Here is a 19,500-nt window from a genome sequence, read left to right on the forward strand (position 1 = left end):
GGTGCGATGTCGATTTGGTGGGTCGAATCAAGAAAGAAATCACACAATTGAAGTCAATCAATTATGCAATATCGAGATGGAGTGACGTGATGATTTGGTAGAGCAGATGTGATCGATGACTTGCACAGATCGAGCGTGAATGATCTTGCAGTGGAAGACTTTGACGGCGTATGTATCACAGATCGGAGATGATCAAGTTGGCTATCGTGATAAACGCTTCAATGTTGACTTGGAACTCATGTGTTTACTGTGGTTTGTTTGTAGAACAAGGAAGTAGAAGATATGACTCTTCTTCTGCCAATGTTCGAGTTGTAGGTTGACGACAATAGGAGTTCGTTGGGAAAACAAATCAGGAGAGGATGACGGATCAAGAGGTGGAAAAATGCGGGTGACCTTTGATGAAGTTGGTGATTACAACAGGATCTGCAAAGCCTTGTGAATGTTCGGGAATGTAGTTGTTGCTGTGGTAGCAAGCAGTGTGACGCAGAACGAGACAAGTGATGGTGGTTGGAGCTTTATCAAAGGAATGGGCGATGGAAAGGGAGAGAAGATGGTAGAGGGTTCGTCAGGAGTTGGAAAGGGTATCTCGGTCGGGGTTGTTTGTGGATGAGTTGTGAAGTCGAAAGTATAGAAAGAGGAGAAGAGGTAAAAGAGAGGAAGGGGGGAAGGGAGGAAGTTAACTGCGAACGACGATGATTGTAGCCAGTATTATCGTACGCACATATGTGGAGTTGAAGGTGTGAGGTGGATGAGTCGGCAGGTGGAAAGGCGAAGAAGAGTAAGTAGGATGAGTCGAAGGGAAGGGAACAGTAAGCGAAAGCAAAGGCCGGTTTTTGGAGTGGGTGGAGCGGGGGGTGTAGGGATATCGAGATGAGGTGTCTAATAAGTGGTCTGTTTCCTGCCAGGGGTCTCCAAGGAATGGAAAATGAAGGAACCTTGTTGTTGCAGTTTAGATAGATAAAGAAATAGAGAAATAAATAAATAAATAAACTTGGGGCTAGAACCAGTTGAGCGTAGAAGTGACTTTGGGGATCGTAGGTTGTTCAGCTGTGGTTGTCACTTGTACCTATGGATCTTTAGAGTTGACGATGGAGGTATGAATGGTTGGATTTCACACGCAACTCTCACGACGTATTCGAAATAAGAGAAAGAAAGGCTGCAATTGCAAATAAAGGATCTGGAGGTTTCACAGTTGTCAAGTGATTTGGCTGAGAGTAGTAGTGGTGATAAGGTTGAAGGTCTAATTTTGTTGAGTGGGAGCGGGAGTGGGAGTATAAGAGTAGGAAGGAGTATGAGTAGGAGGAGTATGAGTGTGAATGTAGTTGTGGATGTAGATGTGGATGTGGATGTGGATGTGGATTTGAATTTGGATGATTTGGAAGTGTAGATAGATAAGCAGAGTACTAATCACTAGATAGGTGGGTGGGTGAATTAGTACGGGAGTGAATTCGTGAGTCGTAGAGAGAGAGAGGTAATGTAATACCTACCTAGGTAAGTAAGTGTAGGTATCTGGGAGATTGTGCCTCGGGATTAATCAATCTCGTATGTCTGTATGTCTGTGTATATGATATGGATATATATTATTCGTAATTATTCGTCGTCTTTCATGAAATGGGTCGTAAATAAAATGTAGTGGTGAAATAATATTGACTTGTACCACCACCAAAGGTATCTCTCCGTCGGTCCTGCAAGAACTTGTTGTCCTTCCTTTTCTGTATGTAAGAATCCGCGGCAATTGATTATAGGGAAACCGTCGCAGATCTTTTTCTCGGTTGATAATACGTGAGGTGAGTATGGAGAGATGGTACAAGTGTAAGGAATCTCGTACGAGAGAGGTTTGTGCGAGATAATGTGTCAAGTAGTGTTGAAGAGAGAGAGAGAGACCCGTATGGATGAGATGAGCTTGACGTCGGGAAGAAAAGGGAAGGGAAGGGAAGGGAAGGGCCACAGATAAACTAAATAAGTTCCAAGTCCAAACAAACCCAAATATTCAAAATAGGCTTGGTGACCTCGACGGCCTTTAACTTTGGATGACTATTATGATTGTCAATCGAAGGTTCGCGAGGTTCCAGGGTGAAGGTTTGGAAAACTAATTGAATCACTTGGGTTCCTGAATTTTCTAGTACATTCAGAAAATGTGCTCAAGTGACCAAAGATTTCAAACAGTGCAAGCAATGGAAGTATGTATGTATGCACGAGATGACTGACAGGAGGGGAGGCGAGGCGAGGTGAGATGAGGAATGAAGTGGAGTGTGTGAATGAAGTGAAGTGAAGTGAGGAAAGGAATTGACTTTGTATGGGTAGGTAGTAATAATAATATCAAATAAATCAAAGGGTTGTATTGCATTGCATCTACATATATCTATCGTTCTATATTCCTGTCATCATTTTTACTCTTCATTTCTGATTGGATTCATACTCTCTCTGTACTCTCTGTATGAAGAGTGACCCTTCTCATTTGATATCAACAAAGAAATGATTAGAAAGGGAAGAGAAGGGTGAGTGGTGGTCAACTTTGTTTGTTCACTCCACCCCAGATTTTCAGTGGGATGTGTACGATGTACACACGCTCAAGCCTCCAAGCCTCCAAGCTTTCCAAGTCTACCTAGTAATAATTATGAGCCAGTCATTCATTCAATTCACACCCCACCCTTTCATTCTCTCACTCCCCACTCTCTTGTTCTTTCAAGACACGCCTTCACGCCTTCACGCCTTCACGCCTTCACGCCTTTCTCGAAACAATGTTGTCATACCATTTCTCAACCCCTCTTTTTTTATTTTATAGAATTCACCACCTACTTGACCGTCTCCGGTATAACATTCATCATCGATCGCTCAAAGGAGTTTCAAAGGAAACCAAATCCGTGACACTCCAGGGTTCCATGTTCCATGTTCCAACAAAGAATCGATGGAAAGCAGCAGCGACTTTTATCAGCCACCACATACCCAAAGAAGCTTAATGCTGTGAATGCTATACCAGAAGTGATCACACTTATCCAATCATTCGAGGAATATTGGAGACATCTCATCACTAACATCATGCTGCTCTTACATGATTCTATCGGATTCCTTCCTGGGAACGCCTCATCAACATACAATTGGCTGCTAATCTTAATATCACCCAAAGCCCATGAATAACTAATCTTACCTTTATGCACGCCCCTAAGAAATGCATGCATTGCATTACCGTCGTCTGCCCACCCCATACTATACCACACTCACCACACACACCACACACACCACCCACACCACCCACACCATCTCAGGTCACAGCATAGCTAAACCAATAATTGGGGAGCATTGCAGTCAAAGAGAGAGACTTTACCGCCTTTTACTGTGCCTTCTTTGGCGCTCGCAAATGCTATCTGTCTGTCTATCTTTACGCCCTCAAGCTGGTAGAGAATGACGAATATGGCGAGTGTCTTGGCTGTTCACATTCACTCAAATCAATGTGAGGTAGGTAGGTATGCTACGAAGCCTAGAGTCGATCTCTTATGTAACTCCGGGAGTCCGTCTCTCACTACTATAGAGGCTCTAATAGGTGTGTGTTGAGGTTCGAGAAGGCTGTGTCGGCAATAGCGAAGCTAAATTTAAACACGTTTTCGACTTGAACGTCTGGACTCTCATGGATAAAGCCAGATGACATAAATTCTGAAATTCGTTGAGGATTCTGGAAGGAATTGATCAATGGCTTCCGAAATAATTACCAGGATACATATCATCAGTCATCAAGATGGATACTATGACTTGACTTATGAGGTACCTACTACCTACAAGGCTACAAGACAACTATAACTGTAGCCGTACAATGTACTCGTGTTGGAATGTCACAACCCGATTTGGGCGTTTCCCGCCTGTGGATATTGCTCGAAACGGTAATCAAAATCATAAGAACACATAAGTCAGTACGAACGAAACTCGCAATCCTCTGAATGATTCATCGTAATTTCACAAAGGAGAAACAACCAAACAGGACACATAATCCAGATTCCAGACAATTCAGATCCATTCAATGGAGGAGCTTAGTAACAAGTTAGATAATATAACCCGTCACTGTCAGACAAACTACGAACCAAGCCTCAAAATAATTTCTGATCTCTTTACGGTAAGATACCGCTGCTTCCGATATTCCCAAAGAGGGTGTGACATACCTAGTACCTGAGGTCAAAGGTCGTGTGACCATCTATTTGGATTTTGGAAGGACAAAGAATTAGTGAGGCCGCTGTTGTTGTTATTGTTGTTGTCCTTATTGCCATCAAGGGAAACCCCGATTGAAAACGTTATTGAAGAGGCGACAGAACTTGGTTTGGCCCAGCCTCTTGTTTTCTTTATCATCCAGTAGATCATGGCAATGAATGGTAAAATCACATCAAATCATTTGATATGGTATGATATAAAGTTACACGTATACATGTTACTTATTACACTGTCTAAACCAGTGACATGCTTTTCCATTACTGCACGCAACTGTCTAGCTTGCCTCCAGAGGTAACTCGCAAGGTGCTCAGTTCTTAATTTAGTTTGTAGGACATTCCGATGTTGCTTTCAACCCTTATCACGTTCGACAAAGGGGGCGATTCGTCGTAATGATGCGGAAAAGTCACCCCATTGCTCAGCATATGAAGCACCAGACAACATCTTGGTAATACGGATGGATTGGCCTCTGTGATTGTTGCATCCCTAGGTAGGTTGTAATGTTTTCAATATTTACGGACGTCTCCGCTCACACTTCTTGCATTCACTTCGCCGTTCTGATGAGACCGATTCAAGACTGGTGAGAAGATGGGATCTTTGCATCAAGACCAGATGGATCCATTCTTTCCAACCATAATGGAATCGACATGACTCTCCACGCGAATCAGCAGACTCGAAAAATCCACAGTATATTGCTTGCTAAACCCTCTCGTTTGAAGATCCTCTGGTTCACCCACTGGGAATTCATTGATCGTGAAACTCGCGCTTATGTCCTGCTGTCAGGTTACCTCGTTACCTCGTTACTTACTCCATAATTCGGATGTTTGATGCATCGCATATCAATTGATACACGTACGCTCCTTGTTTCCCCAGCCGTCCTGTATTCGAGATATGTTTCTGGGCGGTACCTCTTCCACATTATTCGCAGGAAAGTTAAAGATCTTATTGCATGGTGAAGCACGGCTACGCTACCCTGAGTATGTGTGTGAGCATGTAGGGATGTCACAAGTATATTAATACACATCATTCTTGTCGTCGTGGGGTAATCTGATGGGTCGTACAGGGCGAGTAGCTGGGGATGCTTTTTTGTTCCTTCAACTGCAGAATGGCCCTGTTGTTTGGGTGACTTGATTTATGTCTGTCTATTACCTACCTACTCTCTACTATGATTATCGAGTCTTCGAATGGTAAAAGACAAATTGTTTCATTTGAGAATCTAGACACACAACTCAACTCTCTATCCGTACCTAGCTATCGACAGAGTAAATACACTCTGTCCTTGAGATTGACAGCGTCATTCAATTTGTTATCCTTTGTATTTTGTGGGAAAAGGCACATCTTCATTTAACCTACCTATCATGAAAGATTAAGTCATTTCCCTGCACCCTCACATGCCTTCCCATTCCAGACGTGCCGATTCGCACATCGAGCGCCCTGTGCAGTGTGCAGTGTGCAGTGCTTGTTCCTCAAGAGTACTGCACGCAATGAATTACCGTTTGCTTCACGAGACGTATGATCGACGACCCTTTCCGCCGATGTCTCCATATCTCACTAGTCACCTACTCACTAGGGAAGCTGTCGTTCATTGGAAATGTCATGTCATGCCATGCCATTCAAAAACCCCCCGAAACTCTCCCTCAGATATAGTATGATCTACTTGATAGACGCATGTTTCTTTTGATATTTCTTCCGCGAAACAGCGATCCACACTGGAAATCTCGCATACGGTGATGCTTCATCAGCTTTCGGATGAGAGCATGCTGAAAAGGGAGTCCAATGATTGGATTTTCATTTGGGATTGAAACATTTAATTTGTGTGAAATACCACATGGTCTGAAACAAGTGGGCGGTAATTATGTGATGAAGGATCTTTATTACATGTCTTGGGGATTTATTCGCTGGACGGGAGTCATTGGATAGATACATACTAGGTACCTAGGTATCTCGATGAATGCCCAGGTACATGATGATATTCATAGTTCATAGCTAAATGATGTATTATGATATCAACAGAGAAAGCCGAGCAAGTCCAGCTTCTTATCTCCATTCGAATACATATGTGCTGTGATGAAATGGAAAACTTAAAATTCGCAGCTTTCATATATCATTACTGAATGCCCCCATTTTGGAACGTCATAAAGCTCTCAATTCAGCTCAGATAGAAAATTCCACCATTCAACAATTTGGTATCCCGAGGTCATTCATTATCTTTATCCTTATCATTATCGCTATCACGCATTGCTTATCGCCCCCACAGAATAAATGTAGGTATGTTAACTTTATGGATTCCCACTGCTTCAACCCCCTCCACCCCCTTTACCCCCTCCCCCCCCAGTAAACACGCGACTTTTTCACTACTGTATTATCCCCATCGCGTCGCATCGCATCACATCACATCACATCATCCTTTTCTAGTCTGTCCCAGTGTTCCTCATCTACCCCACACATTGCGCCAATAGCGGCATATGGATACCGCTTCCAGAATACAAAATCCAGAGAAAGAGATGAAGGTAACATTGGATGATTGGAGAGATGGATGGAAGTAGCATTGGACGATTGGAGAGGATGATAAAAGTAGGACGGTACCTGTCATCACGATAATCTCAAGCCTTCTTTATGAGGGAGAAAGCAGCGGTGAGGGGCACTCGAGTGTGAAGATGATGAAAATTTCTTCTTGAAAGAATCCTTCAAGATGAGAACGTTGGGTACGAGAAAAGCAATATAGACTGACACTGTACACACACATATGTCTCGGAGGACGGTCTCTGCTGAGTCTATCCTTACCCCCCTCCCCCATACCAGACCGCGGAGCTATCACTGACAGAGTCCTACCCGACTCTCGCCGTACAGATCAAAATCCCACCGTCGATATCTTCTGATACCTACTGGACCATACATCTCATCGTCAGAGTAGCCCCCGACCAAGCCATACATATCTCTTCGTGGATCTGTACCTCCTCTCCATATATAACATTAACACCATCAAATAATCGTACTGATCCCTATCTACCGGTACCCCTTCAGAGTCCACCATAGCTTTATCGACACACTTGAAGCTCCAAAATGGGTCTAGATAGCAATCTTCACTGTCACTCGTCCCATACATATGTACCTATCTAGCATGCATAATGCATCACGGGAAACTAAGGATATGTACATGCCGTGCCTCCAACGTGAGAGTGAGGCCCCTGGGTAGGACGGACATGATTTACCATACTTTGTTTAGTCTGAAAAGTGTATGCAGCTACGAATGATTAACAAATATGCTTTGGAAATGAACCGTGGCTGGAATTTGTTTTTCGATTCTTTGAAACTTTGCTCTTTTCGTGAATTTTGAATGGATCAATTGAATTGTATTGTATGAAACTGATCATGAATCAAACATTCATTCAAGTAATGATTATTGAGTGGAGTTGATCGATTCACACCCACCGCCCACCGCCCACCGCCCACCATCTTTGATCGTTTTTGCTAAGTGGGGGGTGTATCCAACACTCAGGTCAAACCCAAAACCAAAATGTGAATGTGAATGTGATCAAACTTCATCAAAAGTCGGTCGTCTTGGTCTCTAACCATTCACGAGAGAGAGAGAGAGAGAGAGAGAGAGAGAGAGAGAGAGGAAGGCCATTCCATTCATTCCTTCGCAATTGATTATATCTTCACCGCCATCATAAAATAATAATAATAATAATAAAAGGTGATTGATTGCTTACCTTATTCCTCATTTTCCCTTATGCTCACTGCCAAATCCGGAACATTATCAACAAAACACAGAACACGTTCCGCGTACCTACATGCGACTTATCCCATATCGTGGTTCTCTCTCTCCAAAAGTCCAAACCTCTTTGCCGAAAATCCCCGTTTACTAACTGCATGAAGCCTTCGCCCACAGAGCTTTTCCTGATTATTACAACATAAGCCTGCATCTTGCATGAACAGCCTGAATTCATCCATACGATTTACGAACCAAGAGTTTTGGCCTGAGGGATTCCAGCAGGACGAGGACGGGTGCGAAGTCAAAATCTCCATATTGACGAATCAGATTCTCAAATTCATCCTCGACCCTTCCACCCTTCGACCCTTCCACCCTCGTGCATAAAGAACGGAACGTGCGATTCCTAGCAAGTAGACTTGGGAGTCTAGGGGGTCGATCTTTGCCAGCGCGCATCCACGCATTGCCTAAGTCCTTACCATCCATATCCATCCAAGATTACGAAAGAAGCTCGCGAGAGTTCACCGCTATCTCTCATCGACCTCGGGGCTGATTATTTTTTCAATACTGTATCGAGGGAGAAAAGAGGAATTCATCTAGAAGGATTCCCAACGTGATAAAATGGAAGGCAAACCACGAGTTAAGGTGGTATTGTTGGATATCGGTGAGTGATGAAAATTTTTCACTCGGGGTTTTACGGTTCCTATTTGTTCCTGTTCCTGCTTTTCTACACATCACCCGTCCGCAGAGTTTTCTCGGGAATGGAATCTTCGAATTACAATGAATCACGTGGGTGAGATTGGAAAATGGTGGTCAAGTAAGCTTGGGGAGGAAATGAATATGTGATGGAAAAGGCTGATGGATTCATTCTTCTTCTGCAGAGGGCACGGTGTGTCCGATTTCTTTCGTCAAGGATATCTTGGTAGGTTGACAATTTCCTTACTATTCCTACTGGTCAATCTTTCAGTAGTCTATGCATTAAGTCATGAGTCGCATATTCTTTCCCTTCTCTCTTGCGATGCGCTTTACGCGAAATAGGTCGTAGTTACCTTGTTGGTCTAGTTACCAGTCAAATTCAACGGTTCCGATTGCGATGATCAATCACTGTCTCGATGATACACAACTGCGGAAAACTGTTGTACTACGTAAGCTCCGGCATACCAATATCTTGGGGGCAGGAAATTGATTTGTGCATAGTCATGTGAGACTTGTGATGAGCTGTCGTGTTACCAGTGCTCTGTCTTTCAATGCTTCTACCCCGCTATCATTGGTTGGGATGGCAACGGAGAGGATCGTCATTATTTGCAACATTGACGTTAAACCAGAGTGTAGTGGTGGAAGAAGAGAGAAGAGATAGGTGAATTGAATCGCAAGTGTGATGGCATCTACGTTGGGGAGAGAATCGAGTGACACTAATGCAAATGGTCGTCTGCCACGTTCGAAACGAATGTGTATGGTCAATCCGACGTACAGATCAGCGCTCATATCATTTGCGGGGAAGAGCCAAACTCCTATAGGTTCCTATCTATGTACGATGGGTTGGTTGCACCGTGTCCCATCAATAATCTCACTCCATAGCATCAGCGTTCTGTTTCGTTTTGTTTTACTGCAAAGCAAGCTCCCAGCCCCCCTGAATCCGGAGTCCCACTCATGTACATGATACTGGCTTTACCCCGCCATTAGCATGCCGGTACCCGATACATTTGAAACATGTACTTCTATGTATCAATGCGTTTGTCGGATTAGCTCATCTGGAAGGAAACTTCCCACATCACCTTTTGCCACGAATTTGGACAGCAATGCTCAGTTACTGACCTCCCCATCAGTTCCCATACGCTCTCGCAGCTCTACCAGAAACACTCTCCACTCAATGGGACTCTCCATCCTTCCTCCCTTATCGCTCTGCCTTCCCGCCTGAACACGCCTCGACCCCTGACGCACTCCTTTCTCATGTCCGCGATCTCATGGCTCAGGATCTTAAGATCCCATACCTTAAATCTCTTCAAGGATATCTCTGGCTTCGTGGTTATGAATCGGGCGAATTAAAGTGCCCACTTTTCCCAGATGTATACCCAACGATGAAGAAGTGGAGAGAAAATGGGGCGAAGATTTGTATTTATAGTAGTGGGAGCGTGGCAGCGCAGAAGTTGTTGTGGAGATACACGACTGAAGGGGACTTGAGGAGTTGCATTTGGAATGGGCTCGAAGGAGATGATGGGAGAGAGCTTGAAGGCGGATATTGGGATACCGTTAATGCGGGGCTGAAACAGGATATGGCGAGTTATGAGAATATTGCCAAGGCAAACAATGCGTTGGGTGCGGTGGGTGAGTGGTTGTTCTTGAGCGATAACATCAAGGAGGTGAGAGCCGCAAAGGAAGCTGGAATGAAGAGTTTCGTGGTGATTAGAGAGGGGAACGCGGAGGTTACTGCGGAAGGGAAGGAGGGTCAAGTTCTTGTGGACAGCTTTGCAGAGGTTGAGAAGTGGGTTGAAGTTACTGCTGAACAAGCATGATGGCGACGGTGATGGTAATCGCAACCGATCATCGATTATGTATCATGGAACAAACGTCTTTCTATCAGAATCTCTTTCATTCATGCCATTGATTGTTACCAACTTCCTGCTTGTCCTTCCGTGCGTAGTGTCTATATCGTATTTTGAACTCCATTTCCCATTCACCATCCTGCAATTTCGAGTATGCTCAATGAATGCTTCACTTTTATCAAATACATCTGATGGTCACTCATCATCATAAATCCATCACACATCATAAACCATCTCTTCCCATTCCTCATTCCCCATCCCCCAGCCTTCCACACCCCCTCAAATCACCACCGCACTCATAGATCCGCAAACAGAACACTCAGATCCGGACAATCTTTTCATATCCGGAAGCAGTGAGAACATTGAATCTATTCCACATGTAAAGAGTTGCATGGTGCACATATTCGATATGCACAGAATGTTGTGTATAGATAAACCAATGGTTTGAAAGAATGTCGCTCTTTCTGATAGATGATATCAAAGTACCGAGTGTATCGTATGGATGGTTAGACTGTTGTTTTGAAGTATGGAGAATTGGGTGGATTATTTGGGTGTGTTTTGCCTGCCTGCCTGCCTGTCTATCTCAGGGGTATCTTTTTCTTCGATTACTGTGCCGCGTTCTGCGTTCTGCCTTCTTTGTTTTTTGTGCTTTGTTCTTTTCTTGCTTGTTGGATTGAGAAGAGTGGGAAGCGTAGCTCGCTCTGGTTTTGATTGTGTGGTGGTAGATAGTGTGAGTTGAGATGCGGGATGCATGTTGTGTAGGAGTAGAGTAATGGAGAGCTTGTGTAGTGATAGATAGTAAGGATTTCGGTGATGGAGTATATCCTCTATGAATGGAGTAGTGTAGGAATTGCGTTGAGATTGAGATTGAGATTGAGATCGAAACGGAAGCTCGGGTTCGAATGGTAGAATTGCGAATTGTTGTTGAGGGGTGGAGCGAGGTTAGGATACTGGAAATTGGGGAGTAGAGGGGTCGTGGTAAGGGATTAGAGATTTCGTGGGATGTAGGATGAGTATGTATGTATAGAGTTTTAGTAGGGAGAGTGGTGGAGGTTGCATAATTTGATGATTGAGGTATGGTAAGGATATCGATTCAAGCGAAATGTCTCTAAGAGATAGAAAGCAAGCATAGCATGGTGGTAGGATGGTGTCCTGGCTTGGAGGTGGGCGAGCTCGATGGGTAAGGGTCCCTGAGGTATCGATGTCATCGTATTCCAGTCGTGTGCCGACTTTCGATGGTAAGGTGTTTCCTGTAGGAACATGACATGTTCGGAATTTGGCTCTTGTAGAGGCTCGAAGTCGATGGGATGGAGAGGTTGGAATGGAATATAGATGGATGATCTTTCAGAAGGCAATCAGGTACTTACTCCCGGCGGATGATTCATCTAGACATATTGTCAAAGTATTTTAGTCAAGGAAACTCTGGCTCTAGTAACACTCATGGGGACCGGCAACAGCGGAACAGTTGCCGTCTCTTCATTTTCTTCGTTGCTATGGCTATCTCTCCATTCCTCTTTGACATCATCCCTCTGCCCTCCGCGGCATCGATTGAGAGACGTTACAGGAGCAATAAAAGCCTGGCCTTCTCGTGTGCTATAATCCTCGGTTGTTTTCTCCTTGAGCTTAGGAATGACTCGACGATTGCTGAGAACTCCTCTAAAAAAGGTCAACGCATCAAATACATTAGTAAAAGCACAAAGATTGATAATTTACAATGATGAAGAAAATCTGGTCATCAAGTTCAACAATATTAACAGGTGAAATGTTGATAGGGGATGACAGTGTGCACTGCAAATATCAGGCACAAGGATGTAATTGACTAACATATCTTTGTGAAATATACTGTGTAATCTAGCCTGGCACATCCATAACGATGCCCTGTTCATTTTTATACACTGTGGACAGAATCTACAATGAAGAGCTCAAGCTACTATGCAGCCATTACAAATATCCTCATCTCAAATACCCACACCTATACTTCCACGCCATCGGTACTTTGTCGGTATTCTGCTGAAGGCTTTTATCTCGACCTTCGTAATACACGAATAATGACATTGGAGCCTGTTTTCTGCTGCTAAATTTGAATTAGCTGATGTTGCAAAACTCACTTTAGGGCCCATATATTCAAGATGGTAATCGGATAATTCTACCAATCGGCGATTCTTCTCATTGACATTTTCTCCTTTTCGGTTACAGTTTCAAACTTAACAGACGTGTTCACTGACTTCACAAACGTTAACCCGTGAAAGAGTTTTAATGAATACAATTTCGTAATTCTGGTCGACCTGATAAGATGGTACAATCAGTTCGCCGTAGTCGCATAAACTCAATACTATGGCAGCTTTAGGTGTATGATTAACGGTAGACGATGCAGAGATGATTATGAAAAAGCGAAAGCAATGAAATCTCTCCTGTGGGTTTCAACACAACTTTCCATAAACTCAAATACACAAGTGGGGATATTCGATTCGCACATTCCAAAGGCAGCGGTGGATGGTTCGATGAAGTCTCATCCGTCCACATTGAGTCTATGAGTTTTAATCTCTTATACTGGGCTGTATGCTTGGCTTTGCGTGCTACGCTGGGCACAATGAATGCTTAATATAGGGATTTGAAAGACCCTGTGCTAAAATGATTCGCTAGTTTCACATCCAAACGGTGGTAGTTACAGCTGTATTTACAAATCTGTGCTTGCTCTCTATATGATGAATATCTTTGCTCGAGTAGCTGTGGGGTATTTGAGCAGATACAGACGATGAGTTGTCGGTATCGTGAATAGGATATCTTGATACCCGGGTGACATTCCAACAATAATTGTGTTTAGATTTGCGAATGTACCAGAGATACCTACGCTACGATAAATGCTGGATTCGTCTAGAATATTGGTGATATTCAGAGTATTAGAATCATTGGAAACTTCAAGAGGAAAGAAAGCAGAGTCGACCTCTCGGGTCCATAATGCAGCCCGGACCATTGAATAATCCCCGCAGACGAGCTACGTCTGGGAGACAGCGATCATTATAGGTTCCTTCCTTAATATTGAATCGGTCATCGCACGGAAAGAAACTTTAAAAATAATTTGCAGAACACAAGATATGTTTCTACGAAGGTCCACGTGAGACATGCAGGATTCTTCTCATATCGAAAATTGGCCTAGCAATTTGCGGGGTCAAAATTAAAAATGGAAGCAAACGAACGAAAAGAACGAATCCTTTTCTTAACAACCCTTCAGGAGATCGTAAATTAGATAAAGTGACATGTGCGACTGGAGAAGGGGAGCGCATTAGCGTATGGGGGGCCGCGAGCTGTGGTTGCATTGCGGTTAGGCTGTATGGGTATTTAGGAAGGTCGTGGCTGGGCATGAGTGGGACCTCACGGTAGAGGATGTGAACATTTAGAATGGTAAATGTGGAAGTAGAGATCCGAGATAATGGTTCGAGTAGATGAAGCGTGAGTGGATACGAATACAAGCATAAGTGAGAATGTCAAAGACAGGTTTGAACTTGTGGACATGTACCGAATCAAAAAGTTGAAAGCACAAGTCAACAGAACTAGAGAAGATGAAAAGAGGAAAGTGAATGAGGAAGACAGAGTGGTCCGTGTTCTGCCTATCTTATACACGGACAGAAACTATTGCTATACGCACAGACTAACGGCGGTCCGTACCGTAGCGCGGGAGCTAAACAAGCGAGATTTTAAGGAGGACGGGATTCGATTCAATTAAAGCTGATACGTTGTGTGAATTTAACGCGGTTATTATCTGTCATTTCCTCGGAGTATAATTGCACGACCATCAAATACCGAAAGAGGCCTGCACATTAGCGCGTTGAACTTGCTCCGTCTTCTTCGGATGGCATCATATTCCTACTTGGAAATGATAAGACCAATCGAAATCATGGAAATGTTTAAGTTGGGACCTTATACTGGCAACTTATATTGATATTTGAAGTGCTTTGCAAATGGCATACAATTAACAACAAGTCAAATACATCTCAAGAAGAGCACTCACTGGCTTTTAATCTTCTTAAGTCAGCATTCATCAAAACTTACTCAAAGAATCAATTACTCAGACGGCTTACAGTTTAGATTCTCAGGTATACCGAACATCGAACCACAATAGCGTTGTCTAGGGACATGGGGGGCAGCGAGGGTCTCAAACCAAAATATGCAGCCCCACCAAGAAAGAAACATCGTGACTGGCTGATAGTGAGAAATGACGCGAAGAAAATTTTCTCGAAATGCGATCCACTATATCTTTAAAATGGGATTCTGTGTATGAGATGATACATACAAATGTTCACACAAGCATTGAGCTTGAAGAAAAGCTGGGGCTGTAACTTGAATTGACGATCTGCGGCGCAGAATTAATTTCAGTGGCGCAACATTTTTACATGGATATTATGTATTTCCAGGAGCGTTGCGTGTGACAAGCCGGAATGCCTCGCCCGACATGTAAACATAAATTGAGCCTTGATACCAGTTGGTATGGCGAATTATCGTCATAATCACTGGAATTCTACGCCACATCCAAGATCCAGGAGAGAAGGTAAGACCGTAAAATGTCGGTCAACAGAGTCTATACCGCATCTTATGCACCTGCTCAAATCAAGAAGGCTCTTTGGTAAGGTGTCATAGCCGTCAGGCAGCAGTAGATGCGATGGAGCTGGTGTAATAATTAACTTTTGCTAATCAAGTACATCTAGGTCTGACTAACGTGGTATCACACATGAATTTTTTCGGCAGGTCGTATACCTGTATAGCTAGTTTGATCAACCACAGCGCTTTCTTGAGCGGCTTTAGTGGGGATATCATGCAGACGTGGCGTTCTGAACGTGTTACACAGATTCTAAATTCTTGTGCGACGTTTCGATGTCCCCGTTCATGCAGTCTGATTTCAGAGCAGAAAGATTGCAAGCACTAGTGCTACGTGACCTAGATTTTTGGGCCGCCGATATTGGAAAGTCCTTGAATTGTGACTTCATTAATCCACCATGATTGATATTAGAATAACAAGTGTGGAAAATGTCTCTGGAGTTTGAATAGCTTGTGTCTCGAATTTTAAGATCGAGCATTATTGTGCTTACAATAATGTTATCCTCCGTCCTGACTGTAGTACGAACCCAGCTGAGTAACAGTTCTACTTTGATCGCTAAAGTAAATGGTTCCATAGCTTATCCATGCTCTCGCCTATTACCCATGTGTATGACACGCTCCAAATCTGCAGCAGGTCCATGCTAGTGTCATCCTTTTCATGCCCAATGTGTCGGATATAGTATTTTGAAGATTTTGCGTAATACAAACACGGAGCTATATTTGTTATTCTTGTTATCTTTGACTTGATGAGAGAAAGTTGAAGAAATTAAACCCTCGTCACTACGGAGGGAGAGTCTTTATGGCACCCTCAGTGGACTTTCAGTAGGAATGAATGAAGTCAATGTTTAAATACCCTTGTCTTGTAGACCAGTCCATTTACTTAAGCGTCCTTCCAAACGTCGCGGTACTTTGCCCATTCCTTAAAACCTGAAAAGTCAGTCGCTTTCCAGGTATGTGAATAATAGTGACACTCACCTAGTTCTTTTAGTTCGTCTACATCATTTGCTACGCCGTCATAGAACATTCTCCTCATACCTTGCTGGTATAATTTTTTGATACAAGCATCAAGTAATTCCGGGCCTATTGGCTCATTTCTCTGTGCTTCGGACCAATTAGCATCAAAAGATTTATTGTAGTGAAGCAGTTTAGATCACTTACGAGAAATACATATGCATGTGACTCCACCAACATCATGGCCAATCCGCCCTGCCCAAGGTAGATTAGAAGATATGGAGCTGCCACAGAATGGGGTGTATGTGAGCGCCGTTGCAATGATCTGATCTCCTTCCAGGCATATGATAATGTCTTTCACGTTGGGTCCGTTCATTAGAGCGAAGTATTGATCGAACCATCCCATATTACCTTGTTTGATAGATGCTTCCTCGACCAAACGAAGCACCTCGACCATATCATCTTGTACACTTTGCCGATACTTAAATTTTTCTTGCCGTTGATTTTGCTGGTATTTCCATTTGGTAAAGTCCAGAACCAGATCATACACGCGTTGTCCCTGGCCTCGTAACTCCTTGTTGAGTGTCCAGCCTCTCCGGCGAAACCACTCATCATTCGCAGTCAATTCTGCGGATGAAGAAAGAGGTGGCCCGTACAACAGCCTTGGAAAAATACTCCCCAGGTGAAGACGAATAACGCCTCGTGTGCTTCTGAACTGTGCAATAGCATGATTGTGAAGACTGAGACCAATCCCCCGTTGTCGATAGGTCTTTCCTACGACAATAATAGCTAGTGATGCGATGAGTCTTTCGCCTTCTTGATCAACGTATGAAAGATATGTAGCACAGAAACCTAAAACTTCGCTGGTTCTTGGGTCTCGGACTACATAATGTTTTGCATAACCTGGGCGACGAAGTAGAGACACGAAAGCCTCAACGTCAATGGAGAACCGGACATCAAAATTGTCACTCCAGAGCTTGAGAACACTCGGTACATCTCTAGATTCATTCCAATGGTCAACGGCCCAAAGCTTGGGTCGAGCTGCCTCCATCATACCGGACGCGGAACTAGTTATTCCTATATTAGGACTGGATTCCCGCTCCCCAAAGATCACTGCAGCTGCGGCTTCCATATCTTCTGGTGTATATCCGGAGGTTAAGATGACTGTAGGGAACGGAATCGAATCTTGCTTATTTACTTGATCACTGCATACCATAATGAGGCTAAAATATGCCCATAAATTAGTAGTTGTTCAAGAGAGAGATCTCCAAGAGGATTAAGAGCTAACAGTATGTGGGAACATGTAGGAAATACTAGGAAAGCCTTCAATCAAATTACAACTTCCAGAAAATTGACATGAAATACTGGGTGAAGCATACCAGGGCTTGTGATCGCTGACTGCAAAGAGGACTTCTGCGATTTCGAATTGATGCTGATGTTCAGGATGATCCACGAAACAAAGTATGATGACATGGCTTCTTTTTATGAAACCTAAATGAGTTGAAGTGATGCCGTTTCTATGCCGGTTAGCATTGACCTTGCCAATTCGGATATTCCAATTACCTTCGTGTATAGGGGATATGCCGGATTTTGGCGTGTCTCTTGGCCAGAGCCCGTCCCAAACACTCAAAGGGATCACTGTTGTCTGTAATGTCTTGACTGATCGGCACTACAATTGGAGTTAGAAGTACCAGGACGTCTGATTCGTGAAGCGATCGTATCTTCGACAAGAAATTCGCCGAATCTCTCAATACCGTAGCTGAGGTATTTCCTTGATCTGATTGATCTTCTGATATTTCTGATGAGGCAGAGATAAAATCTTCGTCGGTGTCGCTACATACAGTTAGATCGCCCACTGCAGCTACGTTATAATCTAAAGTGAAGGTGTATACATTGATTCTGTAATATTTCCTGATGCCGCAAGTGAGGACGACATAGCGTAGCTGAGACCTGTTTTGAAATCAACATTTTGACCTTTCATTAGCGTTTCACAACTACCTCGAGTTTCCAAGATTGTGACGGCCAAAGGCTAGAGAAGAAGATATAGGAAGGCGTGTACCGACAGCTTGGTTGCTCAGCGTTTCTATGGCTTGCTTGATCACATCCCTAATCTTCGGTTATTTCCCTGTAAGGTGATAACATAGTATTAAAATTGTTCAGAGATCAGGTAATAGACGAAAGTCCACTTTTACACAAGTACACAAATACACCGTTCTCTTTGACTCTGACCGAATTAGAATGCCGCCAATGCGAAAATGGTGTGGGTTCCATACCCTGCCGCCTGTTAAGAAGAGATAAACTAGTCGATCGAGCGTAGAAACGAGATATCATAGGATGAAGACGAGTTGGTGTGACCCCCCTCCCCTCCATAAACCTTGCAGGCGGCGCACGAACCGGGTCATCCGCGTACTGGGCTGAAGAGCAAAACCACACTACAAATGAAAGGTTGATTCATTGGGGGGCCCAAAACGAGATCTTTTGTTACCAATGAGGCAATACACGGTGCATCTCTTAATACTATGGAAGCTTTGGAACGACTATCAACATTTACCAATTTGTCTGGCAGAGGGAATAGTAGCCGCAACCACAAGAATTAATGCGATGTACCAAAACTACCACTGTTAACAATAATCCGAAGATGTTGTAAATGCTTCAATAACCAAAATCTGTTGGAAGATTCCAAAATTCTTCTCCCGTAATTCAAGCCATATTTCTCCCGGCTGTTGAACTGCCGAAGAGCGTTCGAGTTGCTCTTCGTCTTGTATTTCGCAGGTATAAAAATTTCGGCAGCTTAGACTCAGGGCATGCTTAGTGTGTGATCAGGGCTTGTGCCTGCATTGCATGTCAAGTAGGGTAAACTAAGACCAGGGAGGTCAGCCAATTTTGTACATGCATTCAATCCTTCCATCCTAGCTTCCAGCTGGAACATGAAGATGAATGCTAAGACGAAAATCCGATGCTTAGTTCAACGCCATGTTCTCGCCCAAATCGACGATTGACTGACTGAATTTCATAAAATTGTTCGCATACCCAAAGCAGATGCATAGCCAAGCCTGATAAGACGAAGAGTTTTTCATGGGCTATGTATAGATCTGGCGTCTATACATCACATTTTCTAGCAGGATGCCGTACAATGCGGGAATTCAAGAATAGCAAACGAGGTCCAGGGCTGCACTACCAGCGCAGCAAGTCGACACTCAGGAGCCCTTCTGCTCACAAGTAGAAATTCGTAATGCATCTGCATTAGAAAAAGAAGTGCTAGGGGGTGAGTTGCTTCCACCTGCTTCTCGCGGGCATTCCAAAGGAGAAAACCTGTACACCAACACATGCTTGTCATTCACTCCACCGCTCCCTTGCACCAGAACGGGATTGCAGATTTCAAACAATCGACTGCCAAAGGGTGCATTCATCTGCTGGCACGCATTTCATGCGTGGCTCCGTCAATTCTGTTCCCTCGGAGACCGGCAGGGGTTGTTGTTTTACTACACCCAGATAAAGCCTTCTTGA

At 43.7% G+C, this 19,500-nt stretch overlaps 3 protein-coding genes across 3 annotated transcripts; 1 reads left to right on the forward strand and 2 right to left on the reverse strand.

Moving 5' to 3' along the window:
- Nucleotides 1-8,527: 8,527 nt before the first annotated feature.
- On the forward strand, nt 8,528-10,419 carry EAE97_000763 (uncharacterized protein; the record flags this gene model as incomplete). The annotated part of the gene is made up of 3 exons (XM_038871273.1): nt 8,528-8,570; nt 8,788-8,828; nt 9,733-10,419. The coding sequence occupies 3 exons, from the start codon at nt 8,528-8,530 to the stop codon at nt 10,417-10,419; spliced, it is 771 nt and encodes a 256-aa protein (XP_038738634.1).
- A 1,427-nt stretch (nt 10,420-11,846) lies between these two features.
- EAE97_000764 (uncharacterized protein) lies at nt 11,847-12,335 on the reverse strand (the record flags this gene model as incomplete). Its single annotated transcript, XM_038871274.1, has 2 exons — nt 11,847-12,105; nt 12,274-12,335. 2 exons carry the CDS (start codon nt 12,333-12,335, stop codon nt 11,847-11,849), a joined length of 321 nt encoding a protein of 106 aa, XP_038738635.1.
- A 2,332-nt stretch (nt 12,336-14,667) lies between these two features.
- EAE97_000765 (uncharacterized protein) lies at nt 14,668-17,974 on the reverse strand (the record flags this gene model as incomplete). Its single annotated transcript, XM_038871275.1, has 8 exons — nt 14,668-15,112; nt 15,164-15,756; nt 15,896-15,969; nt 16,018-16,143; nt 16,201-17,216; nt 17,373-17,510; nt 17,557-17,826; nt 17,886-17,974. The coding sequence occupies 6 exons, from the start codon at nt 17,972-17,974 to the stop codon at nt 15,923-15,925; spliced, it is 1,686 nt and encodes a 561-aa protein (XP_038738636.1). The 3' UTR covers nt 14,668-15,112; nt 15,164-15,756; nt 15,896-15,922.
- Nucleotides 17,975-19,500: the final 1,526 nt, after the last annotated feature.

This window comes from Botrytis byssoidea, assembly GCF_014898295.1.
Source record: "Botrytis byssoidea strain MUCL 94 chromosome Unknown BBYS_001, whole genome shotgun sequence".
Classification (NCBI taxonomy): domain Eukaryota; kingdom Fungi; phylum Ascomycota; class Leotiomycetes; order Helotiales; family Sclerotiniaceae; genus Botrytis; species Botrytis byssoidea.